The sequence below is a fragment of the Mesoplodon densirostris genome, chromosome 8, assembly GCF_025265405.1.
Source record: "Mesoplodon densirostris isolate mMesDen1 chromosome 8, mMesDen1 primary haplotype, whole genome shotgun sequence".
NCBI classification, from domain to species: domain Eukaryota; kingdom Metazoa; phylum Chordata; class Mammalia; order Artiodactyla; family Ziphiidae; genus Mesoplodon; species Mesoplodon densirostris.
Genome location: NC_082668.1, coordinates 81,403,822 through 81,427,041, shown reverse-complemented (window position 1 = coordinate 81,427,041; position 23,220 = coordinate 81,403,822). Strand labels below are relative to the sequence as shown.

The 23,220-nt window shown below is 34.4% G+C and overlaps 1 protein-coding gene across 3 annotated transcripts in view; it reads left to right on the top strand.

Moving 5' to 3' along the window:
- FAP (fibroblast activation protein alpha) overlaps window positions 1-23,220 on the top strand; it is a 71,848-nt gene that overhangs the window by 9,009 nt on the left and 39,619 nt on the right. For 2 of the 3 annotated variants that reach the window (XM_060106134.1, XM_060106135.1), the window contains 9 exons: window positions 7,674-7,772; window positions 8,740-8,834; window positions 9,758-9,832; window positions 11,376-11,428; window positions 14,985-15,057; window positions 15,762-15,882; window positions 16,782-16,936; window positions 19,001-19,104; window positions 20,939-21,074. In XM_060106134.1, the coding sequence (XP_059962117.1) occupies window positions 7,674-7,772; window positions 8,740-8,834; window positions 9,758-9,832; window positions 11,376-11,428; window positions 14,985-15,057; window positions 15,762-15,882; window positions 16,782-16,936; window positions 19,001-19,104; window positions 20,939-21,074 (911 nt within the window). Of the gene's footprint in view, window positions 1-7,673; window positions 7,773-8,739; window positions 8,835-9,757; window positions 9,833-11,375; window positions 11,429-13,479; window positions 13,607-14,984; window positions 15,058-15,761; window positions 15,883-16,781; window positions 16,937-19,000; window positions 19,105-20,938; window positions 21,075-23,220 lie in introns of those variants that run through there. The other variant, XM_060106136.1, reaches the window with a different exon arrangement.

Sequence of the window (23,220 nt, the reverse complement as noted above, 5' to 3'; positions counted from 1 at the left end):
TAATAAGCTATATTAATAGAAAAAAGGACAAAAACAACATGGTCATTTCAATAGACACAGAAAAAGTATTTAACAAAACACAGCAGCCTCTCATTGTAAAAACACTCTGCAGACTAGAAATAGGAGGAATTTCCTCTATCTGACAAAGGGCATCCACAAAAACCTCACAGCTAACATCATACTGGTGAAAGATTCAGTGCTCTTCCCCTAAGATCAAGAACAAGACATCAAGTCTGCTCTTACTTCAGTTTAATATTTTATTGGTGGTTGTAACCAGGGCAATTAGATAAGGAAAAGAAATAAAAAGTATCCAGACTGGAAAGGAGAAAGTAAAACTATCTCTATTTGCAGATGACATTGTTTATAGAAAATCCTAAGGAACTCACCAAAAAATATTGGGACTAATAAACAAGTTGAGAAAATTTGCAAAACACAAGATCAATATATAAAAAATCAATTGGATTTCTATACATTACCAATAAACAATACAAAAAAGATATAAATAAATGGAAAGAGATCCTATATTTATAGATCAGAAAACAGTATGTTTAAGAGGGCAATACTCCCCAAATTTATCTACACATTAAATGCAGTCCCTATCCAAATCCCAGATGACTTTTTTTTTTTTGCAGAAATTGACAAGCTGATTCCAAAATTCGTATGGAAATGCAAGGGATCCATAATAGCTATATTGAAAATGAAGAACAAAGTTGGAGGAATCACACTTTCTTATTTCAAAACTTACTACAAAGCTTACATAATCAAGACCATGTGATACTGGCATAAGGATAGACATATAGGGACTTCCCTGGTAGCGCAGTGGTTAAGAATCCACCTGCCGGTGCAGGGAACACAGGTTTGAGCCCTGGTCTGGGAAGATCCCACATGCCATGGAGCAGCGAAGCCAGTGTGCCACAACTACTGAGCCTGCGCTCCAGAGACTGCGAGCCACAACTACGGAGCTCGCATATCAAAACTACTGAAACCCATGCGCCTAGAGCCCTTGCTCTGCAACAAGAGAAGCCCCCACTCACCGCAACTAGAGAAAGCCTGAGCGTAGCAACAAAAACCCAACGCAGCCAAAAATAAATAAATAAATAAATAAATAAATAAAGCATAGACATATAGATCAATCAAATAGAACTGAGAGCCCAGAAATAAGTGTAAAAGCCTTACATTTATGGTTAATTGATTTTCAATAAGGATGCCATAGCAACTTAATGGAGAAAGTCTTTTCAACAATTGGACAACTGGATATCAACATGCAAAAACTGTTGGACCCACTTCCTCACACCATACATAAAAATTAACTCAAAATGGATCAAAGACATATATGTAAGAGCTAAAACTATAAAACACTTAAAAACAAAACCTAGGAATAAATCTTCTTGTCCTTGGATTAGGCAGTGGTTTCTTAGACATGACCCAATGTGCAAGCAACAAAGGAAAAAGTACATAAATTGGACTTCTTTGAAATTTAACACTTCAGTTGCAAAGGCTATCATCAAGGAAGTGAAAAGACTACCCACAAAATGGGGGGAAAATGTTTGCACATACATACATCTGATATGCAACTTGCATCCAGAATATATTTTTTAAAACTCTTACAAATCAATAATAAAAGGCAAATAACCAAATTCAAAAAATAGACAAAGGATAGACATTTACCCCAAAGAAGATATAAAAGTGACCAATAAGCTCATGAAAAGAGACTCAACATGATTAAGGTCACCACAGAGCACTGAGTAGAATTCCCTGTGCTATACAGTAGGTTCTCATTAGTTACCTATTAGACATACTGATTTTGAAGTGCCTGTGAGATATGCAGGTGGAGATGTTAAAGAGGAAGTTTAATATATCGTCTGGATCTCAGAGAAGAAATCCAGTGAGGGGTGAGGGGTGGCAGTGGGGGTGGGTGTGAGCCAGCTAAGAAGATGTGATAGAAACCCCGGGAGAATTAAATGGTTGAGGAAAGTGACTCTTTCTGAGGTCCCAAGTAAAACTAATATAAGCCACACCACAACTTAAAGCAGAGCTTAGAGGAAAATGAGCTGGCAAAGGAGACTGAGTGGGCCTTCAGATATAGATGAGGTTTATTTTCATCTTCAGGGTCACCAAAATATTTGACATTTACCAACATGTTCTTGTGCATTATGTTGACCATACCCTATGACCTTTACTGCTTCAGCGATCATGAAAAAAAATAGCCCTAATTAACATAGCACAACAATAACATAATACACAAAATGAACTTACACCTGACAATAACTTTGAGTAACATATGTTGATCAGTGTTACCTGTAGAGAGAACTATGGGAAATTCTTTCAGAACTGAGAGCTACTACATTCTTCAGTGAGACATTGAAAGCTTATAGCAACCTCTTTGCTTTGACAAAACTCAAACTGTCTCATTTTCTCTTAGCGTTCATTTTGAGGTATAATTATTCAACCCCCCTTGTGTGTTGCTTGGTTCTTGACCTTATTTTTGTGTTTGTTTTGTCTTGTTTTATCACACGTATGCCTTCACTTTAAATCAAAAGGTAGTGGTAAAGTGTCCGGTCTCTAAGATTAGATGGAGCTGGATTTAAACCCCAGCTCTGTTATGTATTACGCAAGTTACTTTAACTCTCTAATTTCCATTTCCTAATCTGTAAAATGGTGTTAATAATAGTACTTAGAGAATTGCTGTGAGTGTTTCACAGGACCATGCATGCAGAGTGCTTGGTACTTATTAGAACTTAGTAAATTATAACACTTATTACTGGCCTAAAGCTACCTCAGCTCCATTTTTTTTCAAAGTTGTCAGTCTTTGTCCAAATATAATATTAGTTTTAAATAGTTTATTTCCCAACCAAATATCTCCAACATTTGCCCCTGTGGTGCTCACTCCAAAAACAAACATGAGTTGATGCAATGGCTGGAGACATTGCCTATCTGAGGACAACATCTTTGCACAGCCAGCAGAGAGACAGGTTCATTGTGCCTGGGAGCCCATATCATTTTCATTGGGGTGGCCTCATAAGCATCAGCTCCAAAACAAGTATGAAAGTGAGAACAAAAAGACCTACCAGCCATTTGTGTGCTCACTTAATAAACCATATTTTCTCATTTAATTTATGATGAATATTGGAGCTGACATCAGATGTCTCTGTTCTGATACTTATTTGTAATTTTTTAGGACTAGAAAATTAAATGGCAGAAATAGAAATAGAACCCTAATAAAGAATAAATACAAAGTTTTAAGAAAGAATTAGGAGAATAGTGAATCATTATTTACTTGGGAATCATTTCTGTGAATTGTCATTTCTTGGATTTATAAGTGAAATAATTTCCAGCTGTGCTTTAAAAAGTTGAAAACGCAAATAATTAAACTATAGTAAATTGGAGTGTTTTTCAGTGTATAAATAACTGTGCTAAAGATGGGCCAAATTGACTATAGGGGCACTGTCAAGAATTAAGTGTTAAGTGAGTGTCAGTTACGTATAGAAGAGAGATATGCTCTCAGAATTCTTTTCTACTTCTGCTCAGCTACTTAGAGTTTAAAAATTGTAGATGCCAAAACTAAACTTCCAAAATAATCAAAAGATTATAATTCAACATTAAAACATTATTTGGAAAAAGGCATGAAAATCCACGTATTCATTCAGTAATTATTAGTGGAATATTTTTCAGGTGACTAGAACTTGTTTAGTGTGATTGATGCCATAGAGATGAATTTTATACTGACTTACACAGAAACACACACACACACATGCATACACACACACACACACACATTCAAAACACTAGAAAACAATGACCCCTTCCCCTACCAGTGCTTTCCCTGTTATCTTGTTTAAATCTAATCTGGGGCAGAATCACTCCCTTTGCCCTTTCTCCTCTGCTCAAGGATCAGCAGAGGGAATGTACCTAAAGAAGAGTCCATCTGGACAATGAGCAAGAGGACTGAATAGGGACATAAACATTACAGGAGACCATTAACATTCCTTGAAAGCCATGATTAACATTAGCTGGGGGGAGTCTGTCCATGAAGTGTGAATTGTTATGCAGGCCAGACCCATCCACCTACCAGGGGTTTATAAGCAAGGAGCCATTCCACCGACAGGCACAGGAGAACATTGAACCAAGTACAATAGATTCAGTGAAATCACTAAATTTGGATTCTTTGCAGAATAATCACCTGTGGGGCTTGGTAAAAACTGAAAATCAGGGCCTTATCCCCAGAGATTCTGAATCAGTAGATTTGAGATAAGGACTAGGAAACTTGCTTTTCAAACAAGCACTCCAGTTAACTCCAAGGACAAAATTTTGATACATATTTAAAGGATGACATGTCCAGGTAGAATTATACATGAAATGTACAACATGGACAGGAGGATAAAGAGTAAGGGCAGGTGTATCTTTGGGGGAGAATTAGTGAAAACAAACTAAAATAAAATCTGTCCAGTTGATTTATTTTTTCATTCAACAAATATTTATCATGCTTCCACTATATGCCGAGGACTGTCCTAGCTGGTACAAAGGACCAGAACTTGGATTGGAAATTCTAAGTACATGTCTTATAACTCTTAATATGTGACCTAAAGCATCGTCTTAGAGCCGATACATTACTCTATTGCATCTAAGAACATGTGGTCATTTTCAGCAGGAAGAGAAGAATGCCTAATTTAAATTCTCCCCATTTGATTTGGTATCACTCTGAGCCCAGCCTGATGCCAGGATAATCACACCTTCTGAGCCCATGTGAGGTTAGGAGTAATCACCTACCCCAAATCTGTGCCACAAGCCTATTTCCACATAAACACAGCTGGCTCCTCTGGAAGTGTTCTGTATATCCCCTTATCACTTCATTGGTGCTGGTGGGCTTATTATCATTACAATAATTAGTAGTACAATTAATATATATTTATATTGCTTTATAGATATTGAGTTATATGACATATGTTAAGTTCTCTCTATAGATCATTGGTATTTATAACTACTATGCACCCATTTAAAATAAATGACTAAGTGGGAAGTAATATGAAATATAATCTCATGTAACTTTTGAGGATAATCTAAATTAGAGGTTAAAAAGAATAAATAACTAACCCTTGAAATCTTTTTGGGAAATCTGATAAGGATCAGCATGATTATTAATGTTAAAAAAGGAAAATGAGTAGGAATTTTTAAAATAATTTGAAACTCTTGTTTTTTATAAATTTTATTTATTCATATGTGGGGTATTAGTACTAACTCTATTTATGATCATAATTGGACTATTTCACTTATGGAGCCCTAGGATGACCAAGATGTTCTAAGTATAACTGATGAATTCCATTATATTAAAATAAAAGTTAACCTTAATTACATATACTAATAGCTTAATCTGAAACTGCATTTCCCATACTGTGATTTTAGTAGATATTAAAAAAACAATCCCAGTGGTCAAATTAGTTTGAGAAACAATGATCAAAAATATTTATTTGAAGACTACTGATAAGCTATGACAATAACAAAAGCTAACATTTATTGACAGCCAAGCATAGAGCTAAATGTTTCACTTGAATTAGCTCACTTAATTTAACCTTCTATAAAAATGAAGATTAATTATAGCTAAGAATTCCTCAATTAAACATAATTGCAAGTAAGGAAAATTATATGCAAGGATACTTAAATAGGAAAATCTATTATATAAGTCATTAGCCATAATCAAACCATTATTTATGCTAGACAAAAAAAGATATCACCAAGACTATATTCATTTATTGAATTAATATTGAAAAAAGTTTAAAGAAAAACAATTACCTAGTTTTTTCGTATTCACAATAAAGGAATTCTCTAAATTAAAATTTTTTTCATCTGTATGTTCAGGGTTGTGAGGACACAAATTAAATATATCTCAAAAGGAAAATAATTTCCATTATAAATAGTGTTAGAATTTCCCCTTGACTATATTAGAAACAGATTACAATTTGATCTTAAGAGAGTTAAATAAAATTGAATTAAAATACTTAGCAATTATACTAATGTTGTTGCAGTAAAATGGTAGTATTTTATTCATAGAATGGAAATTATAAAATCAGTGGTATGAATTTTGCACAAGACCATTTAATTAAATAGAAGCACTTTCATTATGAATAATTGTATGGCATGTACAACCTTACTTAGGATGCAAAGAACCTGTACAAAGATGATTATTAGAATAATCTAATGTTATTAAGTATTTAGTGCCTGGTTGCATAGGGGTTTATCAGCCACTTATGTTCTTATAGCTACCAGGAAGGTGAAGAAATATGAATAAAATAATCACTCAAATACATACAAGATTACAAACCAAGACAAATGTTCTTAAAAAAGGGAACCTGGCCTATGGTAATGTATAACAAGGGAACCAGACCTAAACCAGGGGATCAGGAAAGGGCTTCCCAGAGAAAGTGGCACTTATATTAAGCACTAAAGGCTGAAGAGAAGTTATAAGGAGAAGGGAGAAGGTGGGAAGAGGTTCAGTAGCCCTGGCGAAAGAAATCAGTATTTGAGAAACAGAAAGCCCAGCATGTTTGGAGTCTACAAAGTAGTGAGAGTGGGGCAAGAAGGGGTTGGAGAGGTAGACCATTCCAGACCAGCTAGGGCCTATAGTCCAGACTAACATTTTTGGTCTTTATCTTAAGAGTCATAGAAAGCTGTGGAAGAGTTTAACAGGAAGATATAAATGTAAGCTCATCTTTGACAGTTTTATTTTTACATGAACAAATACCAGATTCATATATGCTATTCAAGGTATAGGACACTTTTCTAAGTTTTGGTTCTGTAAGTGATGGCCTGGAGAAGGGGTAAGGTGGGAGGGATGGAGAACAGGAATATGGATTGAAGAAGGATTGGAAGTTGGTTGCCAGAGTTTCTGGTATATCTGACTGTTTCAGGGCTCTATAATGAATTTGTTCTGATAATGGAAATCACGTTTGAAACATAAAATTGTTTTGGAGGGTTCAAATACAGGAGAAATTTGCTTGTGGTTTGTGAGCTACTTTAGGATAGTTTTTATATGGAGAACCTCTACTCTTGGAATTTCCAAGGTCATTTGTATAGATGATGTGGTTTTCTTTTCTTCTGGTCCATTTTCTCTTTATAAAAACCCCTAGCCAGGATAAGAAATTATCTACCTTCATTAATGCCTTTCTTGAGATGTCTGAAAGTAAGGATTCTGGATGATGTCATTTGACCAGTTGGGATGCTAAAATATATCACTGATAAATCAGTAGCAATCCAAGCCAAGCATATGTGAGGAACTACAATGAACTGCTTAAAAGGCTAAATTTTTAGTGAAACCTGCATGGTCTGCAATCCCAGCTTTGCAAGACCTAGAGTTATTGGAACCTCATCTCATCTTTCTTCTTAAAAACCTCTGAAAATTCTTCACTGTCTGAAGAATAATGTCCCTACTGCTCAGCATGGTCCCTGTCACACTCCTCAAGATTTTCCCACCAGTGTTCCTTTCCAGGCAATCAAACTACTTCTCTAAGCCTCATTAGCTTGTCTATCAAAAAGGAAATACTACTCAGAGCTATTAAGACAAGAGTTAAACAAGGATTTAGTAATGGCAGATCTTTTCATTATATGAGGAATAACAGATGAGAGACGTTTGAGTTATTCATCTTCTTTTAAGTAATAATATGTTTCTTCCTCCCCCAAAGTTCATAACTCTGAAGGAAGTACAACAAGAGCACTCACACTGAAGGATATTTTAAATGGGACATTTTCTTATAAAACATTTTTTCCAAACTGGATTTCAGGTAAGTGAATTATTTCTTTACCTTTTGGGTTTTTTTTAAATGTATGATTTTTGGTTTTTATTTTTATTGTCAACAATTCTCTATGGTAACATAAGCCATCTTAGTTGAAATGGATAAAAACAGCAATTATTTAGATAAGTCAAGTGGCCAACAAAATATTTTTTCACAGAACTATTTAGGCAGGGTTTGTCCAATAGTAATGATGCCAATACAGTAGTAGCTTTAGCAGAACAGTAAAATCTGAGAATGCACTGTTAGAATAAATTGATCATATGATATATATAGCTTTTCAGAATGGGAAATAAGCACCTATTTAGAAGAGGTCATGAGTATTTTACCAAAAGAAAAATTCCATTGTTAATCTAGATAATCTGAGAAATGAACAAATCCTAACTTGAAGACAAATCCTTTAAGGTCCATAAAATTGATACTTACATATAGTTTTTCAAAATAGTATGTTATCAAATGAGTCTAATCAAACAAGTGGTAAGAGTAACTAAATTGTTTATATTATATATAATTCATGTCTAAAGTGCCACTAAACAAAATAGAATATTTTCATTTTCTCTTTAGAAAATAATAAGCATATAAAATAGGTTTTAAACTAAGTCAAACACGGCCTAAATGGAATATATATTTTTTTATTGCAGAAGAAACATACAATTTTAAACTGGTTTATTCTCTTTGTAACACAGAGAAAATCCAAATTGACTCCTAAGCACCCTGAACTGGTTAGAATAAGGCTCCTACTAGCAAATATGGCATTTTTGTGTAATATAGAAAAACAACCCTTTCCTCCCTTCCACCATCAACTTACTATCATATTTTAAATTTGACAAAGCAATATGTACCAGACAGAGAGGAAGAAGAAAGTCAGTATGTGAAATAAGAGAGGCTTCTCTTTGTTATAAATGTATTTCCTGTTAAGGGAGATCATTTCAAGTTTTGTTTTCCTTCTTGTTTAAAGGACAAGAATATCTTCGTCAATCTACAGATAATAATATAGTATTTTATAATATTGAAACAGGAGAATCATATACTATTTTGAGTAATACCACCATGGTATGTATCCTCCATTATCTTCCTCCTCAAAAACCTCTGCCAGCTCTTCACTGACCAAAGAACAGAGTACAAACTGAGCACCTGATCTGGACCCAACCTGCCTTCTCAGCACCATCCCCCACCACAGTTATCCTCCCATTCTCTCTTCTAGTCACACTAGATTATTGCCCTTGCCCGCTCAAATCACTTAGCATTTTTCTTCCTCTGCAGAACAGGTATCCTATGAGATAAAATGTACAAACTCAGTTCTTATAATCAGGCAAACTGAGGTTCAAATCCTGGCTCTGTCATTTACTAGTTATGGAGCCTTGGGTAAGATTCCATATTATTCCATCCTCACCATGCCTCAGGTTCTTCCTCTGTAAAGTAGGAATAATAATACCTCTTTGGGTTAGTATAAGAATTAAATGAAGTAACATTTGAAAGTGCTTAGGACAGTACCTAATAAAGGCTCAGTGACTGGTCCTATGATACATGGGCACATGTTATTCTGGCCTCCTGGACTCTCAGACCTACTTTCTCTACCTTTAAGAGCCTAATAATGTTTTAGAGTCAAGCTCAGCTGATATTTCTCCTTCTCTGTGCAACAAACCATCTTATCATTTGCATTCAATCACTCCCTGTTTAACACTTTTGCAATGTTATATCTCTTTTATAAAATTTTCTAAATTGTAATGTTATTTATTTAGAAGTTTACTATTATAAGCTTCTTGAAATCACAAAGTATATCCTATTTATCACATCCTCATCCCCTAATGTGTAGTAAATTTCTTTGTATACAGTAGGTACTACTTAAACTTTTAAAAAATTGCTTTGAATGTATATGTGGGAGTATATCGATGATATAATATTCTTTTAGAACTACAAATTTATATGGCTCTGTTATTTTTTCTGTATTCTAATCAACTTCTTCATAATTTCAGAAAAGTGTGAATGCTTCAAGTTATGGTTTATCACCTGATCGGCAATTTGCATATCTAGAAAGTGATTATTCAAAGGTATTGACTATTTAATTTGGGCTTATCTGATTGTATCTCCTACTAGCCCACAGATTGGTTTATAAAAGTAAGAGGAAGCAAGAGTCTATCTTTATCTCTAAATATTCAAGAAATTGATGCAATTCTAGCTGAACCCCCAAAGCATAACAGAAACATATACAAATAATTCAGAATTTGGCATTCTTGTCTGGTTACCATCAAGTAGTAGAAACTACTTTCATCTTAAGGGAAAAACTTATTTTGGGGACACTGATATTCATCAGAAAAAAGTTATTTGGTATCATGAATCATTAGTCAATTCTCACATATTTTAACCTTGTTGATATTTATTATTATTGAAAATGGAAAAATCAAGATATACATTATTGAATTCACTTGCTTTTTAAGGAACCCCCTTATTGTTCTCCATAGTGGCTGTTTCAATTTACATTCCCACCAACGGTGCAAGAGGGGTCCCTTTTCTCCACAGTCAGTATATTAATATATATATATATATATAAATTAACCCTGGTAGACCAGGGGTTTAAATCTGTCTTCGAAAGCCTAGTGTAGGAGAATCCCACATAGCTGGACTATTAGGCCTTACTTAATTTCCCCCTCCTGAATGAAGTTGTGGATGGAAGATAATCACCTTATTTTTTCTACTTATGCTGGTAAAAGGGAAGAAGAATTTACTATCAAATTCAACTTCTAATAGTTACTCTTAGATCAAGAACCTTTTGTTTTAACTGCCGTTTTTCATATTCTACTTGAGATGCTAAACTCCCTTAATACACAGAATGAAAAGTCAAGCTTGCCCCTTCCCCACTGTTCAGACAGCTGATTATTTTCCAGTGGACCAGGTCTTGGTCACCTGCAATCTTCAGAAAGATATGTTTCAATCCACTGGAGCTTCTTTGCCAAAAGTTTGAAAGCCCTTTAGGAAACAAAATCCAGAATAATACTTGCTTTATTCACTAACTACAGCACAAATAAACTTAATGAGAAACGAGCAGTTTTTTTCTGGAGGAATTACATGCTATATATCTCTTATTTATTTTTTCAGTCTCTACTATTTTAAAAAACTATGCTCAAAGAAAAGCAAGCATTTAGCAACAAAACTATATGTCGAATAACTTCTCTTCACCCAATTTTAAAGGGTTATTATCATAATAATTACCCAGGTGCAGGGTAATCTTTATGGGACTTGGAAATTATAGTGGTTTTACTTCAATCAAGGTAAAGCATAAGGGGAACATTTTTTAGGGTAGAGTGTGTCAGAGAAAAGCTTTTTATGTTAAGAAATGTCTTTGGATATGCTTTTTATGGAGTGAGGATTGAATCATTGCTGAGATTAGTTCTGGAATTTGGACGAACAGCACAAAAGTCCACAGTAAAACTCTTTAAATGAGACTCATTTAGAATTGAAACATGCCTTTCCTAGTGCTTTGTGAAAATAGTCCTTTTATAATTCTGAACCTTGAATTGAATGACCCATGATTATACATTATTGACCTAAGCTTTTTAAGAATCATGATTTGTCTTTGCCTCTTCTTCCTGACAGCTTTGGAGATACTCTTACACAGCAACGTATCACATCTACCGCCTTACAAATGGGTAAAACTTCATGTCTTTTAATTAACACTACTTAAGTCTCATATAGAGACTTTTGCACCCCAGACTCTGATTTGAGATTAAGACTGAGTTCTCTTGTTTCTGGTCTTAATTTCTTACTTCTTTACAATATATGTATACCTGTACAACTTAAGAAATTCAAAGAAATACTCCTTTGGAATATTCACCTCTTTTTATTTGACTCATATCTTACATTTTATACACTCTATAGTTTTACTTTTCCTACTTTTGAACACCAAATTATAAATATGTAATTTATAAAAGTACACAAATTTATAAAAGTACCAAAAATGAATGGGAATGATACACAATGTTGGGGAGAGGGGGCTCCTTCATTGGAAGGAAGCAGAAGGGAGGGAGATGCAGTATTTAATTTAAATTTAATTAATTTTAAATGAATTGTTTTTTAAAATGTAAAATGTTAATATTTTTTAAATTTAGATGCTAAATTGTCATCTATTATATTATTTTTTATCTTTATGTTTAATTATTTGAAATATTTACAGCTTACAAGAAAAAAAATTAAATGAATGAGTAGGTAGGCAAAGGACTGAGGGAGAGAATTCCTGGCAGAAAGAACAACATGTAAAGGCCCAAAAGGAAACGAAAGCACGGAGTGTTCGGGACACTCAAAATAGGTCAGATAAGTTGAAATTAGAGGAGGGCATGCTTACTAGTAGGAGGTGGTGTAAGTTTGGGAAGGAGTTGAGGCCAGAAATCACGGACCAAATAATAATGAGGAAACCATTAAGAAGAGTTTAGATCCCATTCTGATGACAGTAGGGAATCACTGAACAGTTTTAAATGGGAAATGACATGATCAGATTTGCACTTTAGAAAAATCTTTCTGACTAAGTATGGACAATGAATTGGTTAAATTATTCATCTTAATGTGATATCCTATTTGCTGTTATATAAAAGTGAAAATACTTGTATGGCTTGAAGAGGTACTGAAAAATCTTATGGTCTATTTCCCCTTTTGTCTAGTAAGAACACAAAAATTTTTAAAAACTTTATGTTTCTACTTCTTTTAAATGTTCAGAAAAGAATAACTCTGATCTTCTTAAACTGTCAAATTAAGAAATAGGAGCTGCTATGTAACGTAGACCCTAAATCCATCTAATGCACTCTGAGTCTTTTTCTCTGTATCCACATCATTACCAAATTCAAGAAGTGTTTATTGAGCACCTACTATGTGAAAAGTATATGTGGGGAGACACAAATGAGCTTGAGGTACCAACCCTATTCTCAAGAAACCTTTAGACTAGTGAAGTGGAAACCTTACTCTTTCAGTAGAATTTCTTAAGGCTTTAATCATTTCCTTGTTTTTCTTTTTTTCTTTTTTTTTTTAAATTCTTTTTTTATTTTTGCGGTATGCGGGCCTCTCACTGTTGGGGCCTCTCCCATTGTGGAGCACAGGCTCCAGACACGCAGGCTCAGAGGCCATAACTCACGGGCCCAGCCACTCCGCGGCATGTGGGATCTTCCCGGACCGCGGCACGAACCCGTGTCCCCTGCATTGGCAGGCGGACGTTCAACCACTGCGCCATCAGGGAAGTCCTCCTTGTTTTTCTTTTAATCATTATGAAATTCTCCACGTCCTACCTATGTTGAGGTTCACCAAATTAAACAGCACTCCAAAAGAAGATGACAATACTAATATTTCAATCATGGTTTGTATAAGCTTTGTGGCCTAGAATCATTTTAAATATTTAGCTTTTGTGCAGTGAATTTAATCAAACCACTATTTTGTTTGTTTTTTTCTTGCACAACTATCTAATTTGCGAGATTGGTTTTTTGTCAGGTAAATACACCATAATTTAAGGAGTGAAGAATGACAAATTTGTTGAGATTCAAGGCAAGACTGAATATCACTCATTCCAAGTCTTCTATGTGCCTCCTAAAGGTTTATAAAAAATCTACCATAGAGAAAATGAAGATAGTTCTGATTTCAAGCAAGGGAAGGATTACTGAGGACATGACAGCCTTTGTAAAGCACACTCCTCCACTTTCTCTCATACTGTAAAACACAGACAATGGCAGCTGTGGTGACCTGCCTGCCATGAAGAAACTGCACACTGAGATTTTCAGCTTGGTGCTGTCGGCATGCTTGAGATTCCATGGTATATGGAAAACTAAGGCAGTGTTACAATGTCAAAGGTAACGTGGACACTGGTTTGAGAGAGAATTGTAAATCAAGGATGAATGTCTTCTCTTCTGGGACATTCTTTTGCCTGTGCCCTCGTATGTTGATCTGTTCCAGACTTCCCAGGGGCCTGGTGCTCATAAACTTCCCTCCAGCAATCAGGATTCCCACTGCAGTACCAACAGTCTCCTTCCTCCGGGGCCATCACTCTTTCTCCAATCAAAGCTGATCTGTCTAGTGCCATGTTCCCTCATTGGTCACTAGGCCTCGTACTTCATGACCTAATAAGTTAACATGTGTTGCAAGTCTTCACAGGTGTCCAAAATTTAAAAGAATGGGAAAAGTAGAAATATCAAGCATATGTTAGGTCCAAGTTGGAGAGATTTTTTTTTGAGGGGGCAGACAAGGAGTCTTCCTTCAGGCTCTTCAAATTATACTTTGGAGGCAGGTCTTGTTTTGCATCTCCACAAAAGCATTCTTGATGAAACTATTCATACAGTCTTCAAGAAGATCATAGTCAAAACTTAAGCACAGCATCCTACAACTCTTTAACACTTATAAAAATCTGAACACATTCTTGCTGAAGAACTGTAGAAACTCCACAGAGCAAGTCAGTCAATTGAGTATTTGCAGGGCTACTCTAAGCATCAAAGTGAGATTTTTGGTCAATAATATATTTGAAATTTCCCCATGGGTGGAGTAGAGGACTTTCAAGCTTAAGGCATACTGCCCAGTATATGATCTGTTTTTTCAGTTTAGCTTGAGATCAGATGTTCCTTTCCTTTTCTGATTTCAAGTCAGATCCTTGGGGAGATTGTCAAATGGCATCTTATTTTCAAAAATTTGAAATGCATATGCATTCACAGAGATGGCGGTTGTGAATGAAAATGTGGAAGAGTACATATTAAACTTCAGCACAATTATAGAATTTCAGAGCTGGAAGGCTTCAGCAACCATCTCAGCCTGGTGTGTACACATTTTACAGTCCTGAGGGTTAAAGGGCTTGAGTTTAATGAGGGGTCTTCCAAGAGCTAGCAATATGATGTTTAAAAAGTCTTATCATTTCTCTAACCTCAAGTTTATTTTCTATAAGATGAGGGGGGTTCCATTAGGTAATTTCTGGAGGTATTCCCACTTTCTCAGTCTATAACCCATTAATCCACTCACCTCAATATAAAAGGTCAGAAGTTAAACGACCTGTAAGTAACTAGTGAAGAATTCCAACTACTACCCCATGTCCTCTGTCCCATGTTGTCACATTTTTTCCATTAGGTTTGAAGAAGCAGAAACGATGATGCTTTATGTTTATTGTTTGTTTATTTTTTCTTTTTATACCTGTTATTTGCATTGAACAGCAAAGTTTATTTATTTATTTTCTTTCTTTTCTTCTAGAGAGTTTATAAGAAGAAATGAGCTTCCTCGTCCAATTCAGTATTTATGCTGGTCGCCTGTTGGGAGTAAATTAGTAAATGTTTAAATTATAGAAGTGTTTAATCATTCAAATAAAAGAGGAGCCATTTGATTTTGGCCTTTGTTAAATTTCCATGCCTGAAAGAAAAAAAAATACATTTATGACTATTTTAAGTGGTTAAAAACGGGAAGAGTTTTGATAAATTGAAACCCATCTGAGAATTCCGTAAAATCTCAAGCTCATGGATAGACTTCTTTAAATATCGCAGTCAAAAACTTTATCCTTATACTCAGCCAGAATGCGTTGTGCCAGAAAGCTCAGGAAAAATATGGTTTTCACAAGTTTCCCAGACTAGCTTCAGACAACATGAAATTTTGTCCAAGCTCTTATTTAAGGACTCTAAATAAAGATTAGATCTGGCTAGCTATTAATATTCAGAGATTTATTTGACTTTCTGTCAATATACACAATTATTTATTTAGGTAATAAAGGCAACGAATATAATAGCAGGCTTTATTCTCTATTTAATATATAGACTTTAAAATAATAATTTTTATGTTATGTTAAAAATCATAATGTTAATATAAGTTGGTTGGGGTTTCTTGACCTATTAAAATGATATCTTAGGCGTGAGGCTTTTTGCATCTGGATTATCACTCTTTTTATAAGTATTAGGTGAATAATTAACACAAACATGCAGGCTTTATTGTATTTCTTATGAAATTTCTCCTTGTTAACTAACTTACCACCACTTCTAGGCATATGTCTATCAAAACAATATCTATCTGAAACAAAGACCAGAAGACCCACCTTTTCAAATAACATATAATGGAAAAGAAAATAAAATATTTAATGGAATCCCAGACTGGGTTTATGAAGGTACGCTGTATTCTTTTTTTACTGCTACCGTTAGGCTTTTAATTGAAAATAATCACACACGTTTAGTAACCTTTAGATGAGTAGTATGTTACTGAGATGAATGGTGGCATTTCTGAAAGCTGTTATCAGGTTATGAACAGGACGTGCAAATTCTGAAAGAACAAACTCTTGTTATCTGACTTGCAGAATTTATTTTCATGAGCATTATAAAGTGGTAGTAATAATTTATATTCCAAGAAGTATCTGGTCCTTAGATGCTGCGTTAGTACATTTTCTCGGGTTTGTTTTTTTCTTGCAAAATAAACCTTTTTTCCAAAACTAAACAACTGTCTGTATTATTTTGCAGGAAAATATTCTCGGCTCTTGATGCTCTCATGAATTTTGTCCTCTTTCTGGGTCATGTAGTATCTAGGAATTAACTGGACTTTAAAAGGTTTTCTAGTCCTTGCCTTTATTAAAAATGTATATAACTGAATTAACTGTTTTTATTTAAAATATTCCCAGGAGAGAAAGTTAACTTTCAAATTTATGTCACTCTGTAGTATAAGTACAGTTCTCCTTGTTTTGGCTACTTTAGATGACTGTAAAAATCAGAAGCGGCCCCAAAAGGGAAAGTTAATTATTGCTGAGATGTTTACTATTTATTTTTAAAATTACATTTCTGATTAATGTCAATTCCCCAGAAGACTAATTGATGTTTGATATAGGGTATTAAGTTAAACTATTCCTCTAAACCTAGATCATTTATCTTTGATAACCAAAGCATGGCATATGTCATATCCACATTAAATAAATTATTTCAGTTAATAAATGGTTATATACAATGTATTTTGAAGTATTTATGATGATTTTAACAGTACACTGTCATAGTAATTAATATGGTAGTATTTATTTTTCAGAGGAAATGCTTGCTACAAAATATGCTCTCTGGTGGTCTCCTAATGGAAAATTTTTGGCATATGCAGAATTTAATGATACAGAGATACCAGTTATTGCCTATTCCTATTATGGCGATGAACAATATCCTAGAACAATAAATATTCCATACCCAAAGGTATGTGGAATACTTTTAGCAGATGCTTCCATTTCCCTGGTGTCAAAATGAGCAACCAATACCATGAATAGAGGTGGGATCAACAAGTTTGGAGAGCTTCTTATCCTTGTGCATTGTAAGGCAAACATTGTACTGTGCTCTATTATTTATGTGGACATCTGTTGCTTTGGACATCTGGTTGGGCTGGATGAAGTAGTCTTTGCAAAATCCATTGCAGAGTCTTTGAAAAACATATGGTCTAGATCATGGAGGAAAAACAAGCTTAACTTAATTTTAATTTTTTTCATATTTCATGCTCCAAATTCGGGTAAAGTTCTGTTTTGCAATTCCCTCTTGAATTCTCATGTAAATTCAAAGTAGAATGGGAAATTAAAATGTTGAATGTGGTGTTCCTCTCATGTCAAAGTAAGCCTGAGTTATGGTCTTTTCTGGACATACATGGTAGGTTAAGTTTATGAGCCTAGGTTCTTCTTTGAGGGAATTAGACATGGTGTAAGCCCTCAGTTTCTCGTATAAACATTCTAGAATCCTTAACTTACATACTTCACATACAGTCCCATGTCTAGAATCCTTAACTTACATACTTCACATACAGTCCCATGTCTCAAGACAGTCAACCTGTATGCAAAAGAAGAACGGCCAGGTCACAGTGGAGAAACGTCGTATCCTAATTTAATTTAGACAAGAAATCTGAAAGGGGATCAAATCATAAATTCTCCTCTTGCACAAGGAGTGGAAGTGATTTTAGAATTTAGCTCTTTGTTCTTAAGTCACAATTTTTTTCCCTTGTCAAGGGGAACACTGTCATGGATGGAGCCAATGGGTCCCTATATGTGACAAAGATGGGATGGATATGCATACACACAAGTGGATTCCAAAGCAAGTCAAAGTGGCCATGTCAAGAGAAACAGAAATTCCAGATAGTCTAAAATTTATGTTAAAAGTCTTTTGAGAAAAGGCAATGGGTGGGAGATGAGTGTTTAGGTAAGAGACACCTCAGGGTTGTATATAAAGTCTGGAAGCTGAGATGTTTGGAAGTGAGAGGTATGATACTTGGAACCCAAAAGATGTAAAAGAACTTGGATCTTTAGAAGGTAGTAGGGTGCAGGAAGAGATGCAGAAATCCAGAATTGAGAAGTAACTCACATGGACAGAGAAGTCAGGACCCAAATTCTCATGTTTCTTTGAAGGCTGAAGTTGCTGAAACATCTGACATTGAACTGAGAAGTGAAACAACTTGAAAGAAGCAGAAAGTCCCATCTAAACCTCAGAGTGAAACAGGAAGGTGTGAGGAGAGCCTGGACAATTTCTTTGATAAAGCCAAATAGCGTGGAGCCACTTATGGCTATATATCTAAATTTTGTGGATTTAAATTGTTTGACAATTATAAGATTCTCTTTTTCTGTGGTAAAGTAACTGAACTCTAAGTAGATGTCTGGGCATGAACTATACTGTCATGTAAATCTAGGGCATATACTAGCACGTAAAGCACAAAGCAAGAACAGTGTAAATCCCATGATACTTTATTTTGAGGTGGAATTTTCCTAATTTGGGAGTATTGATAGCAGTAATAATGTAACCAGCTAGTAGAATATCTGGTAATTGTCCTAGACCAAATTACAGGATAAAAGCAAAAGGTATCTTTCATTATCTATTCTTTACCCTTTCTTACCAAAATCAATCCCCCTCGGCACTCCCCTTGGCACGTGAAGCAATATTATTATAATTAATTATCCTAATAACAATTATAACAGGAAATATCTGTCTTAAAAGTCAGAAAAGAGAATATCACTTACAGAACTGATTTTTATAGCCCAAATATTTTTCCCTATGAATCAAAACTCCCTCATTAATCACTTAAAATATGTGTTTTCACTCTGGTTGCACAATATTTGTAATTGCACTGAAGTGAAATGCGTGGTCATGTTATAATTAGAATGTTTTCAACAATAATATACCTAACATTGTTAGCTTATAAAAATATGCCTAAATTCCTAAACTGTCTTTAAAATGTTGGTGATAATTAGAATATTATGAGCTTATATATCTCCATTTTCTTCACAGGCTGGAGCTAAGAATCCCATTGTTCGGATCTTTATTGTTGATGCCACTTACCCTGAGCATGTAGGTCCCAGAGAAGTGCCAGTTCCAGCAATGATAGCCTCAAGGTATATTCATCTCTGTTGCTTCCCTTTTCAAACTGAATTTTAACACTGAAATTTCTTCATCAAGGTTTACATTTCTTTTCTAATGAGTTTATGATGTATATGCTACAGCAAAAATAAATAAATAAATAAAATTAGCATGCCCAGCTAAATATATAACAAAATCAAAATTCACAAATAAGTTTCTTAAATTGATTTGAAAGTATTAGCCCTTTTCACACATGTAAAGATGACCATGGTGCTCAGTCTAAGTGCTACTTCTGGATGTGTGAGTGTAAGCTAGAGACAAACAGAGAGATAGTAAAATTCATATACATCCTCATCCTGGCTTCTTCCAAGTCTGACCTACTTTCTCCCAGGGTTTGTAGATCATGCTTATCACATGTGCATGACAAACAGGAGAAGATATGCCAACCCTCTCCAAATATTAGCATTTTTCACTAGGATGCAGTCTATTTGAAACGGTCTGGTTGTAGAATTATCTGTTTTGGGATTAACTGCAGGCAGACAGGGACTGAAGCATTCTCACTTCCCCAGCATGGTGCCCTACGTACATCTTGTCTGATTAGTCCTGGTCATTCAGGTTGAAGTGGGTAAAGGGGAGGGGTCTGCAAGCCCTGCCTGGTGGTCTTCCTTAGCCCTTCCCACACCCTACCAGGCCAAGGCTTGACTCCTCTCCTCCTGCCTCAGGAAGGAAGTCAGCCGGGGCCAGATGATTGATCACTAATAGGAAAAAAATCCTCATCAGAGGCCTCTGCTGGGCTTTGCCAAGATGAATCCCCTCTCAGATAATCAAAAATAGCTTTAATTTTTTTAAATTATCCATTATTCCCCACCTTAATCTAGTTGATGAAAACTTGACTGAATGCATCTGGTTTTTTATGTGTCATTCTCCTTAGGAAGCAAGCAGAATGATAGGAAGAGCATCATGTAAGGAGTCATGAGGCTTGTTTAAAGCATCTGTAAAATACTAACAATACAATAGTAATAGCTAACATTTTTTGAGCACTCACTATGTAGTGAGCATAGTCTGTAAGCACTTTAAGCGTTCTCAGTAGATCTTTACAGAAAGCTTTAAAACTGGTACTATTATTATTCCCATTTTATATAGAAACAGAGGCATGGATATGTTAAGTAATTAGCCTAAGGTAGTATAACTAGTAGGAGATAAAGCCAGAATCTGAGCCAGAGACCCCTTCTAGCTCTGTGAGTTCTTTTAGATTTATGTCCAACATTCTGTGGTTCATTTACATTGCTGTTCTCTTAACTACAAGTTCACCCTCAGAGCCAAGTAACCATTGCTGCCTTTCATTGACATCCACTTTGTGCCAAGCATTGTTTGAGTTACTTTGCATACATCATCTCCATTTTATTAACCCGAATTTCAACCCCTGACCATGGTCACAGCTAAAACTCGGCTTCCAACACAAGCCTGCCTATCTTTTACCCACTTAGCTCTCTTTCAACTAGTTAAGAAGTGAAAACTTGAGTTTAGCTATGGGAAAATAGCCAGTTTAATGCTTTTTCTCCTCTAGATTAACCAGTAGCTTTGGCCTTCTGTCTTAAATTTTTTCCTGAGATATAAAAATACCAACTGGGAGAAAACTAAAGTGTAAAGTAATTCTATTAGATGAATGAACTCTCTTATAGATATTCTTTAAAAGTCAGCAGGTATATTTAAACTCTCTCTGAAGAGAAAGAAATGCTTTGCCTTCCTTATCTATGGAATAAATATTACAGAGTAACAAAATACATCCTTTAGAAAGCACAAATTAAGAAATTATTTGAATGTGATATTGATTTATGGTTGTGACTGTCTGTTTTGATTTGGTTGCAGTGATTATTATTTCAGTTGGCTTACATGGGTTACTGATGAGCGAATATGTTTGCAGTGGCTGAAAAGAATCCAGAATGTTTCAGTCTTATCTATATGTGATTTCAGAGAAGACTGGAAGACATGGAGTTGTCCAAAGGTAGGTTGTATTAAAACCACAGAGGTGTGTTTCTGAAGATGAAAGTACAAGAGTGATGACTTATTTATAGCTAACATTTTATATTATAAAGCAGAATTACTGCATTCAACTCCCGATTGCAAAAAAACACTCTCTATTCAAAGTTTCATTATTTTTATTAAATAAATAAGATACCTTTTGTTTTCTTGAAAGACTTTAGTATTGAAACTGAATAGAGAAAAAGACTAAATGAAACAATGTAATACTGGGAAAATCAGGTATCTGGTTTTGAATTAGGATGGAAATCCATCCTTTTAAGATTATAAGGTTGGCAGTCAAAAAATCAAAATAATGAAGATGAAAAGATAAGATGGGTCCATTAAGGAAATAGATGTGTTCTATTCAAAAGAATTAGAGAAAAAATGCAAATGGTAACATGTTCTATTCAATGTCAAAACTGAAAAATGAAAACTCCAAAGTAAACAAATATTATCAAAGGAAAGCCAAATACTCCCATTTGAAAATCAAACGTAAATAACTAAGAATGACATGAAACAGATCAAATTATCTTGCTATCCTGTTATCTTAGAAGAGTGCTCAATACTGTACTAATTTTAGGGAGAAAAAACTTAAAAACTAGGCACAAATTTATAGTTGAGTTTTAATTGTTTTTATTGCTCAAATCCAAACATAATCTGTTGAATTAATGAGTCAGAAAACTACTTCACCAATAGAAAAGCTTCAAAATAAGCCTGTTCATAAGTACTCATATTAGAGACTAAGAAACACAAAATGTTTTCTTTAAATAGGAAATTTTATGGGTACATTTCATGAGACATCTAATTATGAAGAAATGTTTCATTAAACCAAATATAGAATAAACCTATTTTATAAAGTAAGAAAAAAAGCACAAAGCAATCAAAGTAAAACACTAAATTCCATCTAGAAATTAGGACATTATGTTTTGCAAGAAAAAAGTCATATGAATCTGTTTGGAAGTATATCAGGACTATAATAGTCAACATTACTCAGGCTAAAAATATTTTTAAATCACTACTGTGTCTATAAGAAGCTTGACTAATTTTGATGGAATATGCTAGAGCTGATTTTTATCTTATTTATAGTTTGATATACAAAGCAAAAAGATTTTTTGGCTTTAATGCAGTATCATAGGCAAAAAAAGAAAAAAAAAGAATAAACTTGATTGTTCTAGTTAATTAAAAGCCATCTATCTGATTAGTCAACTTTGGGTGAATATATCTTTAACGTTTTCATTGAATCTAGATACTAGGAATTATTGCTTTAATTTTACTAGAGTAAAACTATAAGATTGGTCATTTAGATACAATTTTTAGCTCTTAAAACTAGGCATTTAAAACTGTGATTGCTTTGGAATTTGAAATTCTAATTTATCAAATCTGAGACAACTTAATCCAAACTGACAGAACATATAAGATGCTCATTCAATGAGATGTGGAATTCCCTGGAATATAAGCTTTAGTTTTATGGCCAAAATCAGTGATTAAGTTTAGAATACCAGGTTTCAATAACCTTAGAATTTCAAAACAACCTCTGTTTCAAAATAGTCTGGTAAGTTCATGGAACATATTTTCAGATTTAAGAAAAACAGGGTTGAATTTTCCAGTAACAATACTCATGACTGGGGTGTGTGTGTGTGTGTGTGTGTGTGTGTGTGTTTTGTTTTGAAAACAAATAATATTTAAGGTTAAGTGACTTGGCAACACTTTATTCATGTTGGGAGTCATACCCAAAACAAAGAGGCAAAGGAAACTGGCAATAATTGCTTAATATAACAATATTAATAAGCTTTATTAAGAAATTTGTAGTTTGGGGGAGAAACATCATAGTATTCTTTCTTCTCTGAAAAGGGAATTAAAATTAATTTTATCTTAATAACTAGAAACAGTGAATCAAAAAAGTTTTACTTTATTAAGTCTTGTCTTAACTTGTTCTCTCTGAGACACTGGCCTATCCTTGTAAGAGAAAATCCAAACTGTGTTTTAAAATTTATTATTCCCTTGCTTTTTTTGACAGTACTCTCTCGTGGTTCTCCTTCTACTTTACTGACTGTTCTTTTCCTTTCCAGCTCTTCCTCTTCTGACTTCTCTAGAAATCTTATTATTTTCCAAGTTAATGTATTTTCAAG